General features: G+C 39.0%; 2 protein-coding genes across 3 annotated transcripts in view; one reads left to right on the plus strand and one right to left on the minus strand.

Moving 5' to 3' along the window:
• The window catches only part of CENPP (centromere protein P), a 275,842-nt gene that overhangs the window by 110,456 nt on the left and 144,909 nt on the right, over window positions 1–20,477 (plus strand). The gene's annotated exons all lie outside the window — the stretch shown is intronic.
• On the minus strand, window positions 7,096–18,741 carry OMD (osteomodulin). 2 transcript variants are annotated; one of them, XM_080668818.1, is made up of 4 exons: window positions 18,442–18,741; window positions 11,367–12,320; window positions 10,391–10,719; window positions 7,096–7,588 (listed from the first exon to the last, which is right to left on the minus strand). In XM_080668818.1, exons 2-3 carry the CDS (start codon window positions 12,304–12,306, stop codon window positions 10,391–10,393), a joined length of 1,269 nt encoding a protein of 422 aa, XP_080524944.1. In that variant the 5' UTR covers window positions 12,307–12,320; window positions 18,442–18,741; the 3' UTR covers window positions 7,096–7,588. The 2 variants fall into 2 exon arrangements, with proteins under 2 accessions (XP_080524944.1, XP_080524943.1); XM_080668817.1 differs by having other exon boundaries at window positions 7,096–7,570; window positions 18,442–18,729.

The following is a 20,477-nucleotide window of genomic DNA, read 5'->3' on the forward strand; positions in this document are numbered from 1 at the left end:
AGAAATTTCCATTGTAAATGGAAATAGAAATTTCCATTGAGTTATATAAAATAACTCAAGTGCCAATAGTCAGCTTTTAAAAAGTAGATTTGATTTATAATTTGGGGTTTGATAACAAAATACATTTTTGTTTGCTAAATGAGGGAAACTGTATAAATATTTAATATTAAATTTAAGGTTAAAGAGTCAAGTGATATTTTAGATAACCATATGCCTATCTTTAAAGGTTCACTTTTATTTTTATCATTCTTTGGTGCATTTAGCAATCAAGGTAACATTTCTTTCTCCTCTAGGCCAAAAATTTAGTAAATGTGGATGTGGATAAATATTAAAAAATAGAAAATGAAAGAATATTTATTTGTTCTCTTTTTCTATTCAAAACTGGTCTAAGGTCCTTTCAAATTAAAACTTGGTTAAACTAAAACTTGATATTTATGTTTTTATTTGAATGTGAATTATTTTAAATTTAGTTGTGATATTTTCTGGGTTTGGTTAATAAAAATTGTCAATTTCATGGCTTGTAGGGTACAAAAAATTTTTAAAGTCTTTGAAAATATCTAATGAAACAAGATAATGATTTGTTTTCACATTGTGTTGCAGGTTTAATAGAATGTAGAGAAGTGAATTGGATATATATTAAGTGTCAGATTTAGGGAATCTTAGAGATTCATAGTTTTACTAATGGTATACACAATTTGATACTTTGTGCTACAAAATATTTGTGGATTATATCTTTCCTTGAAAAGTTATGACCAGGACTACACTTTGGCATTTATTCGTTTAGTAATAGTTTAGGGAGCAGCTGTTTTCTGCCAGAACTACAGATGAGAAAAACTCCCCTCAAGCAACTTGTAGTCTGTCAGTCAGCAGGAAAGTCAGCACACAAACCATAGAATGCACAGTGGGACCTGCTACCCAGAAATGTGCAGAGTTCTGTGATAGCCTGAGAGGGCGAGGCCACAGGGGCTGCACCAGCCTGACTTATGGAGAGAAAATGGGTGATGAGTGGGGATGGTGACAGAGGGTGATGTTCTAGGAAGGGGAGCATCGCATAGGTGGGGAGAGTAAATGCTTGAGAAAATTTGTTTGTTGTAAATGGCTGGAGCTTGGAGGGAGGGAGAGAAGTGGTGAGTGGGTGGCACATATTAAGAGATCACATAAGGGACTAGAGGTCAGATTAAGGAGAGTTTTATACTTTGCTAAGGTGTTTGGGCTTTATTCTATAGCCAGTGAGAGACCACTGAGAGATTTTTTTTTTTAGCCAATGAGTAATATGATCCTATTTTCATTTTAGAAATATCCCACTAATTTTGCATATCTGACGAATACCACTACTTGTCTATTGTATTGGTTATATATTACAACTTTAGTGGTTTAAAATAACACATATTTATTATCTCAGAGTTTCTGTGGGTCAGGAGTCCAGGCATGGCTTTGCTTGGTTCTCTACTTCAGGATCTAACCCAGCCGTGGGCAAACTACGGCCCGCGGGCCAGATCCGGCCCATTCGGCTGTTCTGTCCGGCCTGCGGAGCCGAAAGAGCGGAGGGTTCTCTTGCTCTCCCCTCCGCTCCTTTACTTTGAATTTATATTAGTTCACACAAACACTCCATCCATGCTTTTGTTCCGGCCCTCCGGTCCAGTTTAAGAACCCATTGTGGCCCTCGAGTCAAAAAGTTTGCCCACCCCTGAACCTGAAAGCTGCAATTAAGGTGTTGGCTGGGGCTGTACCCTCACGTCAAGAGTTGGTTACAGTAAAGGATTTGCGTGTGAGCCCATGTGGTTGTTGGCTGAAGCTTCACGCAGATGTGGAATTAAGAGCTTCAAGTTTCTTGCTGGATGTTGGCTGAGGGCCACCCTTAGTTCCTTGCCACATCACCTCCTCCATCAGGCCACTCCTAACATGGCAGGTTGCTTCTTCATAGCTAAAAAGGAAGACAGTCTTGCAGTAAGATGGATATGGCAGTCTTTTTAGCAATCATGCTTACATAATCTCATATATGCCCTCACCTTTGCCATGTTCTGTTGGTTAGAAGCAAGTCAGAGGTCACAGCCACACAGAAGGGGAAATGACTACACAAGGCAAACTTCCCGAGATATTCAGACTTGCACTGGTAAATAATGTACCTTCTTGCTCAGAGTTAGAGTCAGCCCCCTCCCCAAGACCATCCTCACTTACACCAAGTACAAGATTAGGGGGTTCCCAAAACCACCCTCACATATGATAATTTGCCAGAAGCTAGATTTATGGAGCTCACTGAAAGCCATTATAGTTGTGGTTTATATACATAAACTAGAGGCCCGGTGCACGAAATTCATGCACTGGGGGGGGGGGGAGGGGTGTCCCTCAGCCTAGCCTGCACCCTCTCCAATCTGGGACCCCTTGGGGGATATCCAACTGACGGTTTAGGCCCCCTCTCACAATCCGGGACTGCTGGCTCCTAACCGCTCGCCTGCCTGATTGCCCCTAACCACTTCTGCCTGCCAGCCTGATTAACACCTAACTGCTCCCCTGTCAGCCCGATTGCCCCCAACTGCCCTCCCCTGCCGGCTTGGTTGCTCCCAACTGCCCTCCCCTGCCGGCCTGATCTTGCCCCCAACTGCCCTCCCCTGCTGGCCTGGTTGCCCTCAACTGCCCTTCCCTGCTGGCCTGATGGCCCCCAACTGCCCTCCCCTGCAGGTCTGGTTGCCCCCAGCTGCCCTTCCCTGCCGGCCTGATCGCCCCTAACTGCCTCTGCCTGCCTGATCACCCCCAACTGCCCTCCCCTGCAGGCCTGATCTTGCCCCAACTGCCCTCCTCTGCCAGCCAATTTGGTTCTGATTGTTCGGTTTCTATGCCAGTTAGTGTCAAAAGCTCCACCTCCTAGGCAGCCATTGGCTGCTCACACTTTACCCAGATTTGGTTCTGATTGGTCGGTTTCTATGCCAGTCAGCGTCTCTGGGCCTGTCAATGGGGCCTGATCAGAAAGGCGGGGCTGATCAGCAGCCCTGGTGGAGGCCTAGAGAGAAATGGAGGCACGGCTGCTGGCCAGGCCCAGAGAGAAAGAGAGAGGCAAGTGCTGATCAACAGCTGCCACAGAGGCTACGTGTCAGACCCTGCCTCTCTCTTCGGGCCTCTCCTCAGACCTGATTCGTAGCCCCCTCGGCAGTCAGTGCTGGGTCACCGTGCCTGCTGACTGCAGGACTGACTTCCGGTTGGTCGAGCCTTCAGTCATGATGGACCCAGGGTTTTTATATATTGGGATATTATCCAAGAAGAGATACATTAGGCATAACATGGGAGGGTTCCAAAGTGCAGAGCTTCCATTATTCTCAGGATGCATTACCCTCCTGGCTTTGATGCGAAACAACACACTTTGCCAACCAGAGAAGTGCTCCCAAGCCCCATTCAGAGTTTTATTGGGGCTTTATTACATTGTCATGATCGATTGAGTGTCCATGTGGTTGAACTCAGCATCCAGGTTGACAGATTGCATGACCCAAAGTCCCCATCCTGAATCACATGATCTTTCGGTCTCTTTCTGACATGGCCAACCCAATATTGGGTATGACTAGCTCACCCTAAGATGTAATGTGATGACCCCAACTCTAAACAAGGATATTGGTTACCTCCTAAAAGCTAACAGCTAAGCCCACACCTTTCATGGGTGTAAAGTTCTTTACTGTGCAGTTCCCAGAATAAAACATGTTTGAAATTTATATTGTTTTCTGTTCTACAAAGAACTATTATATCCTAGTAGAAAGCTTTTAGTTTTCACTGCACCGTAATAAAAGATGGACGTTGTCTAAGACTGAAGAGCAGGCATTTATCCAAAACTGAGTACGTCTTCTCTGTGGAGCTCTTTTTGGTGCCCCTGTTGCATTTCCCTTGGTGTCTTTGTGGGTTATATTGTTGAAGGTGAGCGGTTGGGCAGTTGGTTCTAGCTCCTCATTGTTTCTCAGCAGCAGGCACGTATTGAATATAATTGAGTTTTGGAAACAAGGGTTTTCTAGGAGTTGTTTGTTTTTGGAGGAGGCTTAGTTCTACTGACAAAGAACGTGTAACTAACAAGTGGATTGCATTTCAAAAACTACAAGCTCGAAGAATCTTTTCTCTATTTTCTTCATCCTCTAACTTTATTTAATTTAGGAGTCAGATCACATAAGCATTAGTTTTGTTCTATTTTTAACCTTCCCTTCATCTTGGTTAATTCTTTGTGCTTTATCTTCTTTATCTGGTGGTCTAGAATCTAGCCCCTATGGTTTCTCAGCCTCAGCACTGTTGAAATTGTGGGCCAGAGCAGTAGTCGCCAACGGGTGGTCTGCAAACCACTGGTGGTTCGTAAGGTTCGAACGGTTGGCGACCGCTGGGCCAGATAATTCTTTTGGGAGGGACTGTCATGTGCTTTACTGGACCGTTAGCAGCTTCCCTGCCTTCTGCTCACTAGATGCCAATAACTCTCCTCCATTCACTTCGGTGGCAGGACAGCAGAATTGTCTCAAGGCATTGCCAAGTGTCCCCTGGAGGGCAAAATCACCCCTGTTGAGAATCACCAAGTGGCCAGGAATATTCCAAGATTTTATGGGAAATCTATGGTTTGAATCTCCATCTCAGATCTCATGCTTATGCCTGAAGTCCAGTCAGTTGGTTAACCCAGAACTTCTCAAACTAAAGGGTGACATTTAAAAGGAGGGAAGTATGACTCAATATAAGGAAGAGTTCATGTCAAAAATGTATCATATTTGTGAGTGTAATTTCTCTCAGTAGTACATAAATCTTTATATGGTGAATTTGCAACATATTTAGGTTTTAATGTCAGGCATGTCCATGATTACGTGATATTTATTTGCTAGCCATAGTTATATTTATTTAGGCAATTGGAACATATAAAAAAACTTTGGATTTTTAGCTGTTATGATTAATTTTGTTTCCAGCTGCAAGTATGCTTTATTTCTGAGGTTTAGACAAAACCTTAGATTGGGAATCAGGAAATGAGTTTGGTTTAGGGGTCATATGAATTCTCTGCAATAGTGAAAGAATGTAGAAGAGACAGGTTTATTTCTTCCATTTTGTTCCCATGGAGGTGGTTAGTGTGTTACATGGTATGCATACGTCTCCATTTTAGTTTAGTGGCTCCCCTTAAGAAATAAAGGCAAAATGTATAGTGTTTCAGGTAATATTTAAACACACGCTAAACATTCTCAACTGGTATTATTGTGAGCAAATTTATGAAATACTCTTTATTTTTATTTCCTTTCTATAAGGATGTTGGGCTTTTATGTTTATTAATTAAGCTTGGATTCATGGTATGATTGGATTTGTTGATAGTTCAGCCTAGTAGCTTATATAACTAATACTTTGAGGTGTAATGAGGAAATAGATGAATTTTTATCTTTTTCTTTCCTGTTATGAATATCAGATCAACTGGGTTTATGTAGCTCTGGTAGGTATCTGCAGTTTTGATGTGCAAGTTGAAGAATTCCTTTATTCTTCACTTTCTCCTAAAGAAAGCATTGGGTGCTATTTGTCCTTTTTGTTTAGTTTTGTTTTTAATGAGAAATAGTTGGGGTGGGCTCCTTAGAGTATATTCTTAGAGTAAAAAAGAAGGGTGTGAACTTGTCTTCTCCAGGGCCCTGTGGCTGGAAGCCCTCTGTGCTGTGTCTGTGTGTGCAGGCCTTGGGAGGGAGCCGAGCAGAGTGCAACTCTTCCTCCTAATGCACTGGAAGGGCTTAACCTTGCTTGCCTCCCTGGCGGGCTGTCCGGGTGCTCTGCAAGGTTGAACAAGTAGATGGCTATTGGAATATGTTTGTTGCCTGTATATGATGTAAGCACCCTCCTGTCTCCCTAATGAAACTTTAGTCAAGTCTCTCTTGTTCACTAATCTTTTGTATGAGTAGAATCTTGGAAGGAACCCGAAGAGTGCTGATCCATTCTAGGGGCTCGGAGAGAGCACCTACATGTGCGAAAGGCAGCTGACTTTTGGGGAGCAGCTAGATGCAGCAGGTGCTGGACGGACATGCTGAAATCCTGGTTCTGGCTTGCTGGCTACCTGTGACTGGCATGGGCTTGTTACAGTTTTTGTTATGTACACTATTTCTCTTTATTCTTATAGCAATTAGGAAATGAGGAAAGGGAAGCTTCTAGAATAAGTAACTTTCTGAAGTTAGTTAGCTCAGAACTATGAAGTCAGGCTTCTACCCAGGTGCATCTGATTTCAAATTCCTTGTTATAAATTGCTATATTGTGCAGTTTTATTCTTCGCTAAGGTTGTTCTTTGAAGATGAAAATGTATTTTTTATCAGTTTATGAGATAAAAATAGAAGCTCAAAATTCTGAAAATTGTAGGGTTTTGTTTTTTAAGAGTGAAGAGGTAAAATAAGGAATTCCCCATCTCTATACTAATCTTTCCCTGGGAGTGTGTTTTCTCCACTCTAACCAGTCAGTTCCTACTCACTTGAAGCCTTCTGCTTTTCCACCGCATCCTGGTCATCCTCCGGTGGCAACATCACTTTTCATAGTTTCTGCCACTTTAGCATTTGATTTCTTTCCTCCTTGTATTAGAATTAGTTGTTTTAGCTTCATTAAAAATGTTAATAACAGCTTTATTTAGATAATTCACATCTCATACATTTCACCCTTTTAAAGTGTATAATTCAGTAGTGTTTTAGTATCTTCAGACTTGTACAACCATCATCACAATCAATTTTAGAATATTTTATCACCTCATAAAGAAACCTTCTACCCATTATCTGTCACTCCCCACTTTCCCTCTATTCCTTTTCCTCCTAGCCCAGGCAGCCAGTAATCTCTCTCTGTCTCTATAGATTTGCCTATTCTGGACATTTCCTATAAAAGGAATGATAGAATATGTGGTCTTTTTCTGACTAATTTTTCACTAGCATAATCTTTTCATGGTTTATCTATGTTATAGTGTGTATTATTACTTTATTTCTTATTTTGGCTGAATAATATTTCATTGTGTGCATATACCACATTTTGTTCATCTATTTGTTACCAAAAAGGGGACCTGGCCCTTGATGGGTCTGCCTAGGGCCAGCTGGTAGTGTGTAGGTTCTTGAATTTGTGCAGGAAAAAATTCACAACACGAGTCCAGGTAACCATGAGGGAATGTTTATTAAAGGTGGGACAGTAAAACAAGAAAGGACGTAGTATAGAAAAAAACAAGAGGAGAGCTAGGCTGGGAAGCCAGAGAAAAGGGGGCCTTGGGAAGGGGTTCAGGGTGAGCCTGGGAAGAGCTGTCACTGCCCATTGCTCCCCAGGTTGCAAGTCTCCTGGGATCCCTTAGCGTTTAGGAGGTGCATGCCTGTGGGGGAAGAAAAGGGGGCAGGGAATTTTGGGGGCTGCTCCTAGAGGAGACAATCTGGGTCCTTTGTCTCATAGGGGGATCCTTAGGGGAGGTCTCAGGGGAGGGTTCCAGCAGAATATTCATCAGCTTTCCAGGTGGGCTCCTCCAGGGCCATGGTCTCCCCGATTGGTCAGTGCCAGAGCCGGGGGTTGTCAGTCATCGCAGCTGGTCCTGGTGTCGCCCACCTGGTTTTGATGCTTTTCTGGGCCTGGAGCTGAAATACAACTGAAGCCTAGATGTTACCTGTGGGGAGGAGACCTTGTGTATCTGCTGTAAATCGCTGTCAGTGTGTTCAGTTCTCTGCCTCAGTTTCCCTGTTCCACCTGTCCTGGCTTTACCAATTGATGGACATGATGGTGTGCTTTCTGTCTCTTAATGGTTAATACTGCTATGAACATTTCTGTGCATGTTTTTGTATGAACCTGTGCTCATTTTTCTTAGGTATGCACCTAGGAAATAGAGTTTTACATGTCTGGTCTTTTCATATTGTCCAAATTGCTATGTCATGGTGATGGACTTTTTAAGGATCTGCCAGACTGCTTTCTAAAGCAGCTTTACCATTTGCTATCCCTACCAGTGCTGCATGAGGGTTACCCTTTTTCTACCTCCTTGCTAATACTTGGTATTTTGTCTTTTTATTATAGCTATCCTGTGACTGTGAAAGGGTATCTCATTGTGGTTCCCGTTTATAGTTCTGTGATGGCTCTTAGTAATTTTTAAATTAGTCTAGGTAAGAAACACTTTATTAATAATTTCTTGTGTCTTAAAACACCCATAGTATTTTCCACATATTAACTCATAATAAATTGTTACATTTATAATCCTATTTTTAAAAATTTCAATAAAGGGGTAGGTGGTCCTTAAATTTCTTTTTAACCTTTATTGAAAGTGGGCTTTCCCCACATCACTAGCATTTTGCTCTGACTTTTACCCTCGCACCTGTACCTTACGTGTCTCAGTCCCACATAGGTACTCCATTTCTTTTTTTTTTTTTTAATATATTTTATTGATTTTTTACAGAGAAGAAGGGAGAGGGATAGAGAGTTAGAAACATCGATGAGAGAGAAACATCGATCAGCTGCCTCCTGCACACCTCCTACTGGGGATGTGCCCGCAACCAAGGTACATGCCCTTGACCGGAATCGAACCTGGGACCCTTCAGTCCGCAGACCGACGCTCTATCCACTGAGCCAAACCGGTTTCGGCAGGTACTCCATTTCTTGACCTCTCATTGCTAAGCCCTACACACCAAATGACTTGATGAATGTTAATTAAAGAAAAGAATGGAATGCTGTCTGTTCATTTTGGATTGTGGGGCTTGTTCCTGGGGACAGGTGGGCACTATTTCTGCTAAATGCTAATAACTTAAAGATATAAAGAGCATTAGAGGCTTCATTTAAACTGGCACTTCCAAAAAAAAAAAAAGACAACTTGAAAACTGCTTCTAAAATAGAGTGTTACATGTCTGGTCTTTGCATATTGTCCTAATTGTTCTTTATTCTTTGGATTTTCTGTATAGGTAGCCCCACATTTGTGTGTTTATTCCTTATTTGAGGAATTCTATGAAATGTTAGCCTAATAAATCAAGAAAGTTCATCACAGCAGGTAGATCATCTCTATCATAAGGTATAGTTAAAATACTATAGGGAATAGGTAATTTTTAAGGTTTTAACGAGACCGTCAAAATCATCTGTTTAAATTTTAAAGGAATTTTATTCAACTTTAACATTATGTAAATAAACATTGGCTAGTACACATATAAGTTCCTAGTTAATTGTACTAGAAAAATAGAAGTGTTTAATAATGTTGATATACTTTCTTGTGCTAATATTAACTTTGTGAACAAAGTAGTTATTTATTAGCAAATCTTTATGTAATTAAAACAAAGAAATCTTTCTTGAGTGAATCCTCCTATATAATAAAAGCCTAATATGCTAAGTGTCTGGTTGTCAGGTCGTCCGTTCAACTAATTAAAGCGTAATATGCTAATGATATGCTAAGGCCACTCAACCACTCACTATGATGTGCACTGACCACCAGGGGCCAGACAGTCAACCAGTTGACCAGTTTATATGATGTGCACTGACCACCAGGGGGCAGATGCTTCAACTGGTAGGTTACCTTGCTATTGGGGTCTGGCTGATCGGGACTGAGTGAGATGGGCCGGTGCCCTGAAGCCCTCCTGCGGTCCCTCTCTGGCTGGCCAACCTCCTGTGTCCCTCCCCGGCCCCGATCGTGCACCGGTGGGGTCCCTTGCCCTGGCCTGCGCCCTCTCACAGTCCGGGCTGAGGGGACCCCCCCCCCACCCCCGAGTGCATGAATTTCGTGCATCAGGCACCTAGTTTACTATAAAACATTTATTCCAGTTAAAATGAACACAGTAAAGACTGTTTTGGAATTTTCTAAAATTGGCTAAATACAGATTCTAATGAGATAATTTGGTGTTTTTTAGTTATTCAAACACAGAGTTTAAAATTTTGTTGCTTTGAAGCTCTGAGGGAAAAACAGGATTCATTTATTTCATGAATCTCCATGCCTGGGGTCCTTAGTAGGATGGCATCTTTTGAAAATCAAAAGTATCATCTTAAGCACTAAGTGGTAGGGCCAAGGGGTGGATTCGGTGATGGTAATAAGATCCAAGAACACCTTTCTGGAGATCAGGTAAAAAAATATATATATTCCTTAAGTGAATAGCTGCCTATTACAGGAATGTAACCTGTTTGCATTTAAATAGTCCTCCTAGTAAATTAAAAGCTTTTGATGCTACTTCTTTCATCATTCTTAGAAAAATTACTGTTAATAGAAAGGACATACTCACTTTTTCTCAATATAAAATTTTTATGTTTAAAGTTTAGTTTTTGATTTCCACTTGTTATTCTAATTTATATTTTTTAAGACTTGTATCATTTTGAGTAAATTCTAATCCTGTGTAATTATGCAGATGGTATACCAATACCTTAAATTCAAGTATTTGATTTTATACTAACACATAATTCTTCATCTATTATCATGAGCTATAAGTTTTATGAAGCCATAAATGTATACCTATATAGTTTCTTGCCATTCTTGACTTCCATAATAGTGAGGGTCAACATTTTCTTCTGTTCCTTCTTGTTCTGAGTCTTCTTGGTGATCATCATGTTCTTCACTATCAGGGTCATCTTGAAATCTCCCTAAAACTTGGGTCTTCAGTTGTATTGTTTGACCATTAGTGCTTCTTTGTTCACCATAATAAATACTATGTATATGAGGGAAGCAGAGGGAAATGTATGAGCTTATTGGCTCTTTTAACTTGTTTTGGTCCACACGAATGTATGTTAAATGGTGGTAATATAGTGGGTCAACAGATGGACACATCACTGTAACATTGATATCTGAAAATACAAATTAAAAATTAGTCTTGCTATATTACATTCATCATCCTGTATCGGATTTTGTTAAAATGTTATATAGATCTAGTTTTATTAATTAGAATACTTATAAGTGGAATTAGGTTTAATTATTTTTACAGTTACTCAAGTAATAAAATGAAAATAAGTCTATAAATGAATTTATATTAAAATAAATGACTTCATTAGAAACTTAGTAATTTAAATAATAAATTATTAAAGTAATAAATTCTTAGTAGAAACAGTCTCAAAAAGAAAAAAATGAAAACCTTCTATAGTCCCACTACTCAGAATACACATATTTCTTTATATATTCTACAGTATTGTTTCTCAATGTTTAAGGTGATAAACTTTAATAGATAAAACTATAAACTTTACACCTTTCTCTGGGGCCAATTTCTGCCATTTTTCTAGACACACTACTCAAGATACTCATTTTTCTTTTTATGCTCCACAGTACTATTTCTTAGTGTTCAAGGTGATGACATTTAATAGAAAAGACTATAAACTTTATAGCACACCTTTCTCTGGGACCAGTTTCTCCCATTTTCCTAGCCAATTTTAAAGCAACCATTTTCAACAAGGTATAAAGCATAGATTATGTCTTTAAAAAATAACGAAATTTTACATACTTTCAATTTCATTATTTTCTATGTATAGATGTTCTAAATTTCTTGGAATATAGAATGCTTGCTTCAGTTTGTTGTGTCCAACATTGAGCTCTATAAGGTTGGAAAGATTAAAAATATTATATGGGATGTCTTGTAGTTTGTTGTGGGACATTCTTAGAGCATGAAGTTTTGGAAGTTCATTGAAGTAACCTTCTGGTATAGAAGAAATTGAATTATTTTCTAAAGACAGGTACATAAGTGAAGAAGGCAAACCAGGAGGCATTGATTCTAATCTATTATGACATAGGTTGAGCTGCATTAATTTTTCCATTTTGGCTAGGTGTTTTTCTTGTAACATAGAATCATCAAGATGATTATAGCAGAGATCAAGCATGGTCAAGTTTTCTAGTCCATTCACGGCATTTGTCTGCAGTCTGGAGATCACATTGTAACCAAGAAGAAGTCTTTCCAAAGATTTAGGAAGAGGAAATGGAAATTCTTCTAAGTTGTTATGCTGTAGTTGAAGTTGTAGTAGATTTGACAATTTAGCAAACACTCCGTGATCAATCTTTTGAAATTTAATTTTGTTGTGGCTGAGATTGATTTCTTTAAGATGAGTTGCATTGATAAATGAGTCTGCAGTCACAGCCTCAATTTCATTGAACTGAAGATAGACTTGCTGAATGTGTGCTGGAATATTTGGGATACGCTGGAGTTTGCGATGATCACAGTACATGGATAATGGAAAGTTAGGTGGACAGAAGCATTCACTGGCACAGCCTAAAGCATGCAGATTAAAAGGCACTCGATAGTCCACATTTTGATGAAAATGGAATTCTGGTTGGTAAACATCATCTGTCTCTTGGTCATAATCTTCATCCCATTGATAACTTTCATATTGACAATATACTTTGCCTCCAAGAAAGAAGAAAAGGATACACACCAGACTTAAAAAGCCCATAGTTTCTTTTTGTCCTATTGCAAGGAAAAAAAGGAAATATATTGTGGGAAAAGTAAGTGAAATTTAGAAAAATTTTTGTATAAGTTGAGAGATGCACATATATATATATATATATATCTATTGAAATACTAGAGGCCTGGTACATGAAATTCGTGCATGGAGGAGTGGGTTTCCTCACCTAGCCTGCACCCGCTCTAATCCGGGACCCCTCGGGGGATGTCCGACTGCCGGTTTAGGCCTGATCCCACAGGGATTGGGTCTAAACCCGCAGTCGGACATCTCTCTCGCAATCCGGGAGCACTAGTTCCTAACCGCTCGCCTGCCTGCCTGCCTGATTGCCCCGAACAGTCTCTGCCTGCCAGCCTGATGCCCCTAACTGCTCCCTTGCCTGCCTGATCACCCCTAACCACCTCTGCCTGCTGGCCTGATTGCCCCCTCACTGCTCCCCTGCCGGCCTGATCAGCCCCTAACTGCTCCCCTGCTGGCCTGATGGCCCCCTAACTGCCCTCCTCTGCCGGCCTGATCACCCCTAACCACCTCTGCCTCAGCCCCCGCCACCGTGGCTTTGTCTGCAAGGACGTCCAGAAGATGTCAGGTCTAATTAGCATATTACCCTTTTATTAGTATAGATATAAAAGAATGTCCAGAATGAATAGACAATACTCAAGCCAAAATTAAAATAGCCTAAGTGCCCATCAGTAGGTGAGTGTATAAAAAAGCTGTACATTTACACAATGGAATACTACGAGGCTGTAAAAAAGAAGGAATTCTTACCTTTTGCAATAGCATACATGGACCTAGAAGGTATTATGCTAAGTGAAATAAGCCAGTCAGAGAAAGGCAAAGACCATGTGATCTCACTTATATGGGAATCTAATGAATAAAATAAACTGATGAACAAAATAAGTCTAGAGGCATGGAAGCATGGAACAGACTGACAACTGTCAGAGGGGAGGAGATTGGGGGCTGGGTGGAGAAAAATGATGTTTAAGTAGCAGTAAGGATGTTTTGTCTTTTTTAAAGTCACATATTGCATCGAACCAGACTAAATAACCATCTTTTAAGAGAATCTTAGTTTGTCCTGCTAGTTTACTAGACTATAGATTTGCAATGACAACATGATGTTTCTCAACTCCAAAGTCAGTGTTTCCTTCACTGTAAATGCTGGGTGTTCTTATGGCTATTTGGTCTCTTGATGAAACCCTATGTTTTAATCAGAGAGCTTTTATCTAAGGGATTCTTTCTTAATATTAACCAAAATTTCCCACTGCAACTTGTTTGCTGATACTCTTTTCTGCCCTTCGGGAGGACATGGAACACTTCCTTTTATGTGAGAGTTTTAGATATTAAAAATAGCTATCATGTTTTCTCTTTGTGTGTTTTTTTTTTTACCCAAGCCTAACCATGACTTCAGATTTTCCCCATGAAACAGTTTTCAAAATCCAATTATTTAATCTCTGAGGCACATGCAACCCTGAGCAGGAATCAAACCGTGACCTCCTGGTTCATAGGTTGACACTCAGTCACTGAGCCACACAGGCCGGGCAAGTTCTATCACTTCTGATGATCAATTCACTTGACATATCTGCCTCTTACCTCACCAATAAAGTAAGAATAATTGCTTAGCTGCTTATCTCATCTGGTAGTTGTTAGGGTCATATGAGATGCGCTCTGCCCGCTTACCGTGATTCAGAAGTAATAAGTATGTTAAAAAAAAAAAAGAATCATACCTTTTATTTTGAATCCATTTTTCTCTGTCCTTGTCATCCAGGGTTTTATGAGAGAATTAATGTCCTAACATGTTATTATATGAATTAAATTACGTTATCACCTATTCATGTAGAATGGTACTAGCCATTTTTCATCATTGGGATAATTGAAAAAATAGTTACTTAGATAATTTTCTCTGGTAGAACCTCATTTTAGAAAGGCTGCTGTAGACCCTGATATCTTTTCTTATTAGAAACTAAAACTTTTAAAAAAAAATATATATATATATATATATATATATATACATATATTATTGAGGTTAGAGAGGAAGGGAGAAGGAGAGAGAGATAGAAACATCATTGATGAGAGAGAATCATTGATCGGCTGCCTCCTGCATGCCCCACACTGGGGATCAAGCCCACAACCCAGGCATGTGCCCCTGGCTGGAATCAAACCCGGGACCCCTCAGTCCACAGGCCAACGCTCTATCCATTGAGCCAAACCAGCGAGGGCTAGAAACAAAAACTTGGTAGAATTAAACGTTGTGTGTATTTGGGAATTGAAGTAGTTAATCAAGTAGATCAGGGACCCTTGATCTCTTTGCTTTCAGTTATATTCTCTCCAATCTTCCCCACCATTTCATTTCTTTCCATGCATCCATCCCAAGGGCCTTGCCATTACTAGGCTGCAACCCCTTCATACTCTGATCGCTATCTCCTGTCTTTTTAACTTATTCTACATAGTAACTCTGAACTGCAATAATTCTCCAATTTCAGTGTGACCTAAAATATATTGAGCCTCCTATTGTTTTCATTGCCCCTTACCCATACCTCCCAGCACACTCAATTCCTTCTGACCAGCCTAGACTCCATAGTGCATCACTGCCATCACTCCTTTGCACATGCCATGCGCGTTCTGGCCCCTTACAGCTCCATACTCCTCTGGTTATTTCAGTTCTCCAGTTACTTTCAGCCTGACTCAGGCAGTGAATGTGACAAGAAAAACCAGGACCATGCCAACTGGTAGAACTTTAAATTCATGAGTGTTCAAATGCTGCCCAGCAGCATCTGCTTAGGCAATTCTCTTCTCTCTCCTGGACAAGCCTCCAAAGCCTCAGGTGATTTTCGATGGTGACCTTGCTGCTTTTTATCGAGAAAATAGGCTCAACCAATTGTTTAATATATTTTTCATTATATACTAACCTTATCCCTATCTACAGAAAATGTCAAAATAGTAATGGTTTGGTATTTTAAACTGATTTTGAAACGCATAAAGTTTCTTATTGTAAATCTAATTAGACTTGATTCATTGTTCCTTCTTATCTGTGGGATTCATAAGGATGTGGCAGTTTGAATAAGACTTTGAAAGAATGTTAGGTTGCTTATAGAGGGAGATAGGGAAGATTTTCAGATATAAGAGATGAGCAAAAATAGAGAAGTAGCCAAGGCTGGGGTGTTGGGAAACTGGTGGTTAACTGTTGAAGGAGTTATAAACTGTTGAAGGAGCAAAATAAAACTGTTACATTCAATCTGGACCAAAATCAGTAAATTCCTTAGGACCTGAGTTCTGACTTGAAGAATTGACACTCTGGGCCCACACATCATTTAATGTGAACTTGAGCCATGACCCTCACATAGCAGTGCTCATGTGTGCAGGAGTGTGGTCTTCTTCCAGAGGGCAGTTCTGTGCTGGCTGCCCTGGCGGGGGAGGGGAGGGGGGTCCCTCACCTGCTGTCCTTAGTGACTTATGCTTGATGCGGTGTGTGAACATGGTTAGGAAGCATCTTACAACTATTAGTAGTTATTTGGTTTGGTTAACTGAAGTTAATGAATGTCTTGAATTCCTAGGGATTAGGCACTGTACTTGGTGGGGAACACAGAGATGATGCTGTGAAGGCATGGTCCCTTCCATAAAGAGTATATAGTTTAGTGGATGGGAGAGACTCGGCACAACACATCATATTCTCAGGCAGAGGAAAATGTGGCTCAAAATAGAGACACGAGTGCTGTGGCAGTTGGTGGCTTACCCCTGCTTGGTAGAGACAGGGAGGTCTTTAATATAAATATTCATTTGGTCCAGGCATTTGGATGTTAACAAGAATGGATATAGAACAACTTAAACATTTTATTCAGTAGCTGATAAGTTATGTATTAAAACTTACCATATTTTATTATACTCATTATAGTATAGTATATTAACGTTTTAAAGTACTTCCCATACTTCATGTCAATCTCACTGTACCATGGAGTTGGGGTTCTGTAAGATTGCTGTGTCCCATAAAGATGAAGATAGAAGTAGATGCAAAGAACTATGCAGCTGCGTGGCCTCATGGCATACAGGCATCTCGGAAGCTTACTGTTACATAGCTGAACTTTGAAAAGAGTGTTGCTCATCAGAACTCTGAATTTTGTGTTAAGGGGGTGGAGGGATAGAACAAAAAAGAGAGAAAAAGTCATGGACAAGGAAAACAATGTGATTGTGGGGAGCAGGGATGGGGAGAGGAAGAGGAGGTAATGGGAGGATAAATGGTGATGGGCGGAGACTTGACTTGGGTGGTGAACCACAATGCAGTGTACAGATGGTGTGTTGTAGACTTGTGCACCTGAAACCTATATAATTTTGTTAACTACTGTCACCCCAATAAATTCAATGAAATGGGGAAAAAATTAGCAATCATCAATTAGTAACCTTACATTTGAGGATTAAAGTCAGAACTCTGTTTTCCAATAATTATGATAATGAAGATCTTATGATGATGGGGTCTCTCTAGAAATGAAGCGATTCTTAGTGCATCTGCTTTGGGTCTCCTTGGCCACCTAAGAAGACCTAGGTTTCTCTTCTAAATCTGAGCTTGTCATCATTGTCCTTACTTCTTGAGAAGCGGGGCCCCAGATCTTAGCCTTGTGACTATCAGTAACTTCCTGGTGTGAAATCCATCCTATCTCCATCTATATGCCCATTATCTTCTATTCCTCTTACTTCTATTCCTTTTCAACTTCACCCATAATAATTGTCCATTACAATGATCTCTTATTTTAATGAATCTCTTCTCAGTCAGTTACTAAGCATATTTTTATTACTTTTGACCTTTTATGTTCTATAATTTATGCCTTGTTTTCTATAGGATAATTCATAGCAAAACATTATAACTCACTGTCAAGCATCTCATTTCCTGATCTCTAATTTTTGACAGAATCTACTACAGTTCACGCTGTATAAATGCTCAACATTTTGTTGAATGAATGATTGGATTAATAAATCAATATATTTCATCTCATTAACGATGCTCATTAACTACTGTTGATTGAGAACATTAATGTTCTTAATGTTGATTATTTCTGGGCATTTATTTCATCACAGATATTTCTTTAAATGAACATGGTCATAGAGAACGTGGCTGTCCTCTTGTCTATTGAATGTGTCTCCATCACAGTATACTGTATTCTTCACTTTCCTCTTACATTATGTGGTAGAAAAATCACAAATGTGAAAAGGAAAGTAAAATACAAGTTACCAGTTTTAAAAACTATCTATTGTGAATTTTCCATATTATAGCAATAAAAGTTTCAATGTTATAACATTTCTCTAACTTGGAAAAAGGCACTCCTGCTTTCATCAGGAACATTCTAATTAAGACGAGATAGACTTTGTTCTTGAAAGTTTAAAGTTGTTGGAAAGCCTCATAGCATTTTATTATTTTAAAATAGACTTAATTGCTTTCTTGGTATGCCACAGAAACTAGAATATAAGAAACTAAGTATTAGTGTATGATTCAGAATTTTTTTAAAGCAGATTTAAATTTAACTCTGTAGAATTAGTATGTCATCACTGTTACACCCAAAGGCATAAGGAAATAAGGCTCTTTTACTATTAAAAACACAAAAGTTTCAAAATTCTTTTTAGCCATAACACACTTAAATCTTAAATAACCAAAACTCAAGAAACTAGATCCTTCAGCACTAGATAGAGCACTCATATCTTTGAGAAAGGCAAAGGAAAACAAAAACATTCTTATACCAGGGATTTGTTGGTGGAGAGTGAAACTTGTACCAACATCCATCTCCCTGCCACCTGCCTCACTGCTCAGATCTATGGCTCACAGGCACTTGTCAGGTGTTTGTCATTTACATTGAGAGACAGAAAATTATTCCATTAATCTAAAACCTTTCATTCAAAACAAAAATATATATAAACAAAGATTAAATTGTGGGTAGATCTTAAGTTAGAAAATTCACTATAATACTTCTTTCCCTGAATAATTTGGCTAATCAGAGTTTTAATGTAGCATTTACCAGATATTGCTTCCAAAAGTTGTGCTTTTATGATGGTTACAATCTATTTTAACATCAAACAAATCAAATATACTTTCTATTTTAAACAGTAGGAATACTTTCTTAAAAATGGAAAATTATTTTATCATCATACCTGTTGAGTTTGCTTTAGTTTTCAGGGGTTGATGAATTTGCAAATCCTGTAAATGAATCAGAAATTCCTAAAGTCTTTAACTCAGTCTCTTAAAAATCCACAGTAACTGTATGCTCAAATAGGGCTGTCTCTTGAATCACTGTTGCAATTTAAGCAAATATAATCTGCCTGGAAAACACTTGGGTTGAATTAAAATTATGTACTTCTTTTCATTATCCAAAACTTTGTGGATTCGAATTAAGATGCTTGTGTTCTTGGTCAGATTTATGTGGCTTACTTCTTTCTTTTCCCCTTAAGTTTGGTTTGAGGTGTGGCAAGAATTTCCTCTAATATGAAGGGCAAACATAGCTAAATGAAACAGCATGTACTGATTACTGTTTTTATTTTCATTTTCATGCCAAAGAATTCTTCAAATTAAGGCCCACTGTAACCTAGAGCACAGTGTCTCAGCAATTTAAGGTGGAACTCAGAATTATTTGGAGACCTTGCTTGTCTGATACCCTAATGTTCATACCAGTGCTTTCTTTCATTAAGACTCAAACTAGGATTAGAAACATAGTATTTCACATCTAGTTAATTTTTTAAATGAAATAGATTGTCATTGGTGATGCAGATTAAATATATAACTTTTTCATACAAAGAATTATATCTTCTTTTCTATTAGCTATCACCTTCCTCCCAAATATACTCATTAGAATGGCTTCTAATAACTTTCAAAATAAAAATTAACCTCTAAGTTTATAGAATTCAGTATTTTGCCTTCAGAAAGTATATCTCTAGTTTGCCTGTTATTAGTAGTATAAAAAACACGTTCATAGTATTGAATAAGATGGAATTAGAAGCTTCTGCTGACCAATTACCACTGCCTTTATTTTGCAAATGTAGGACATTTTCTGATTTGCTGAATTGTCTCTCCTGCCTAAATGATATGTTTTTATACTAATGTTTTCATATTTTAAAAAGATAGTTAATTTGTATCTCTTGGCAGTGAATTTTTTGAGTTCACTCGTTGGGAGATTCTTTCAAGATTATGCAAAGTAATAAGGTAGAGTAAATTCTGGAATTCATTTTGCTTTTGCTTTCCATTCAAAATAATGTTTGTCATTGGGTTTTTACAAAGAATTCACACTATTTTGTTATACTTCAGATTTTTAAAAAGCGTACAATAAGTCAAGTGATACTTTGGCAATATTGAAAAATCTCATTTATTATTTGAGACACTGGTATGTAAAACATGGCTGACCGAATTTGGGCCAAATTTCATCTTGTTACTGATCTTTTCCATATGTTTCCTATTAGTCTTTGTTCTTAAACCTCAGGCTTCCACACTAAGGAACAGAGAGCAAATATGTGTACTTTTTTCAAAAATTATTTTACAGCCGAAACCGGTTTGGCTCAGTGGATAGAGCGTTTTCAGGCCTGCGGACTGAAAGGTCCCGGGTTCGATTCCGGTCAAGGGCATGTACCTTGGTTGCGGGCACATCCTCAGTGGGAGGTGTGCAGGAGGCAGCTGATCGATGTTTCTCTCTCATCGATGTTTCTAACTCTCTATCCCTCTTCCTTCCTCTCTGTGAAATACCAATAAAATATATTTTTTAATAAAAAAAAATTATTTTACATGCTCTCACAGTTCTTTGGAGATTAATTTACAATCAGTTGTTTAATTTTTTCTGTAATTCCTCATTTAACTCTGTGATTTGAATTTATGATAATGATTATGATGTTCAAGTTCCTAACAAATGTGAAAAAATATTTATCAATAGATAGCTTGAATCAAAAGCGTCTAGGAAATTTAAATGAATTTGTCCGTGTCCAAGAGGTTTGGGTTTGGGGGAGGGAGGAAGAGTGGTGAACGTACAAAATAGATCCAGAGACATAGAAACATGGGACAGCGGAATATCAGAGGGAAGAACTTATATGCATATATGCATAACCCATGGACACAATGATGTGGTGAAGGCCTAGGGTGGGAGGTGGGGGGGTGTGAATGCAGGCTGGAAGGGATCAATGGGAAAAAAGGGGGGCATCGCTTATAC

Source organism: Plecotus auritus, assembly GCF_963455305.1.
Source record: "Plecotus auritus genome assembly, chromosome: 5".
NCBI lineage: Eukaryota > Metazoa > Chordata > Mammalia > Chiroptera > Vespertilionidae > Plecotus > Plecotus auritus.

What these genes read in the sequence shown, in the direction of transcription:
- OMD (XM_080668818.1), bottom strand. Translation starts at nt 12,306, where the DNA reads ATGGGCTTTTTAAGTCTGGTGTGTATCCTTTTCTTCTTTCTTGGAGGC. An exon ending in AGAAAATAATGAAATTGAAA is followed by an intron (nt 10,720 to 11,366) that starts GTATGTAAAATT and finishes TTGTATTTTCAG; the next exon opens with ATATCAATGTTACAGTGATG.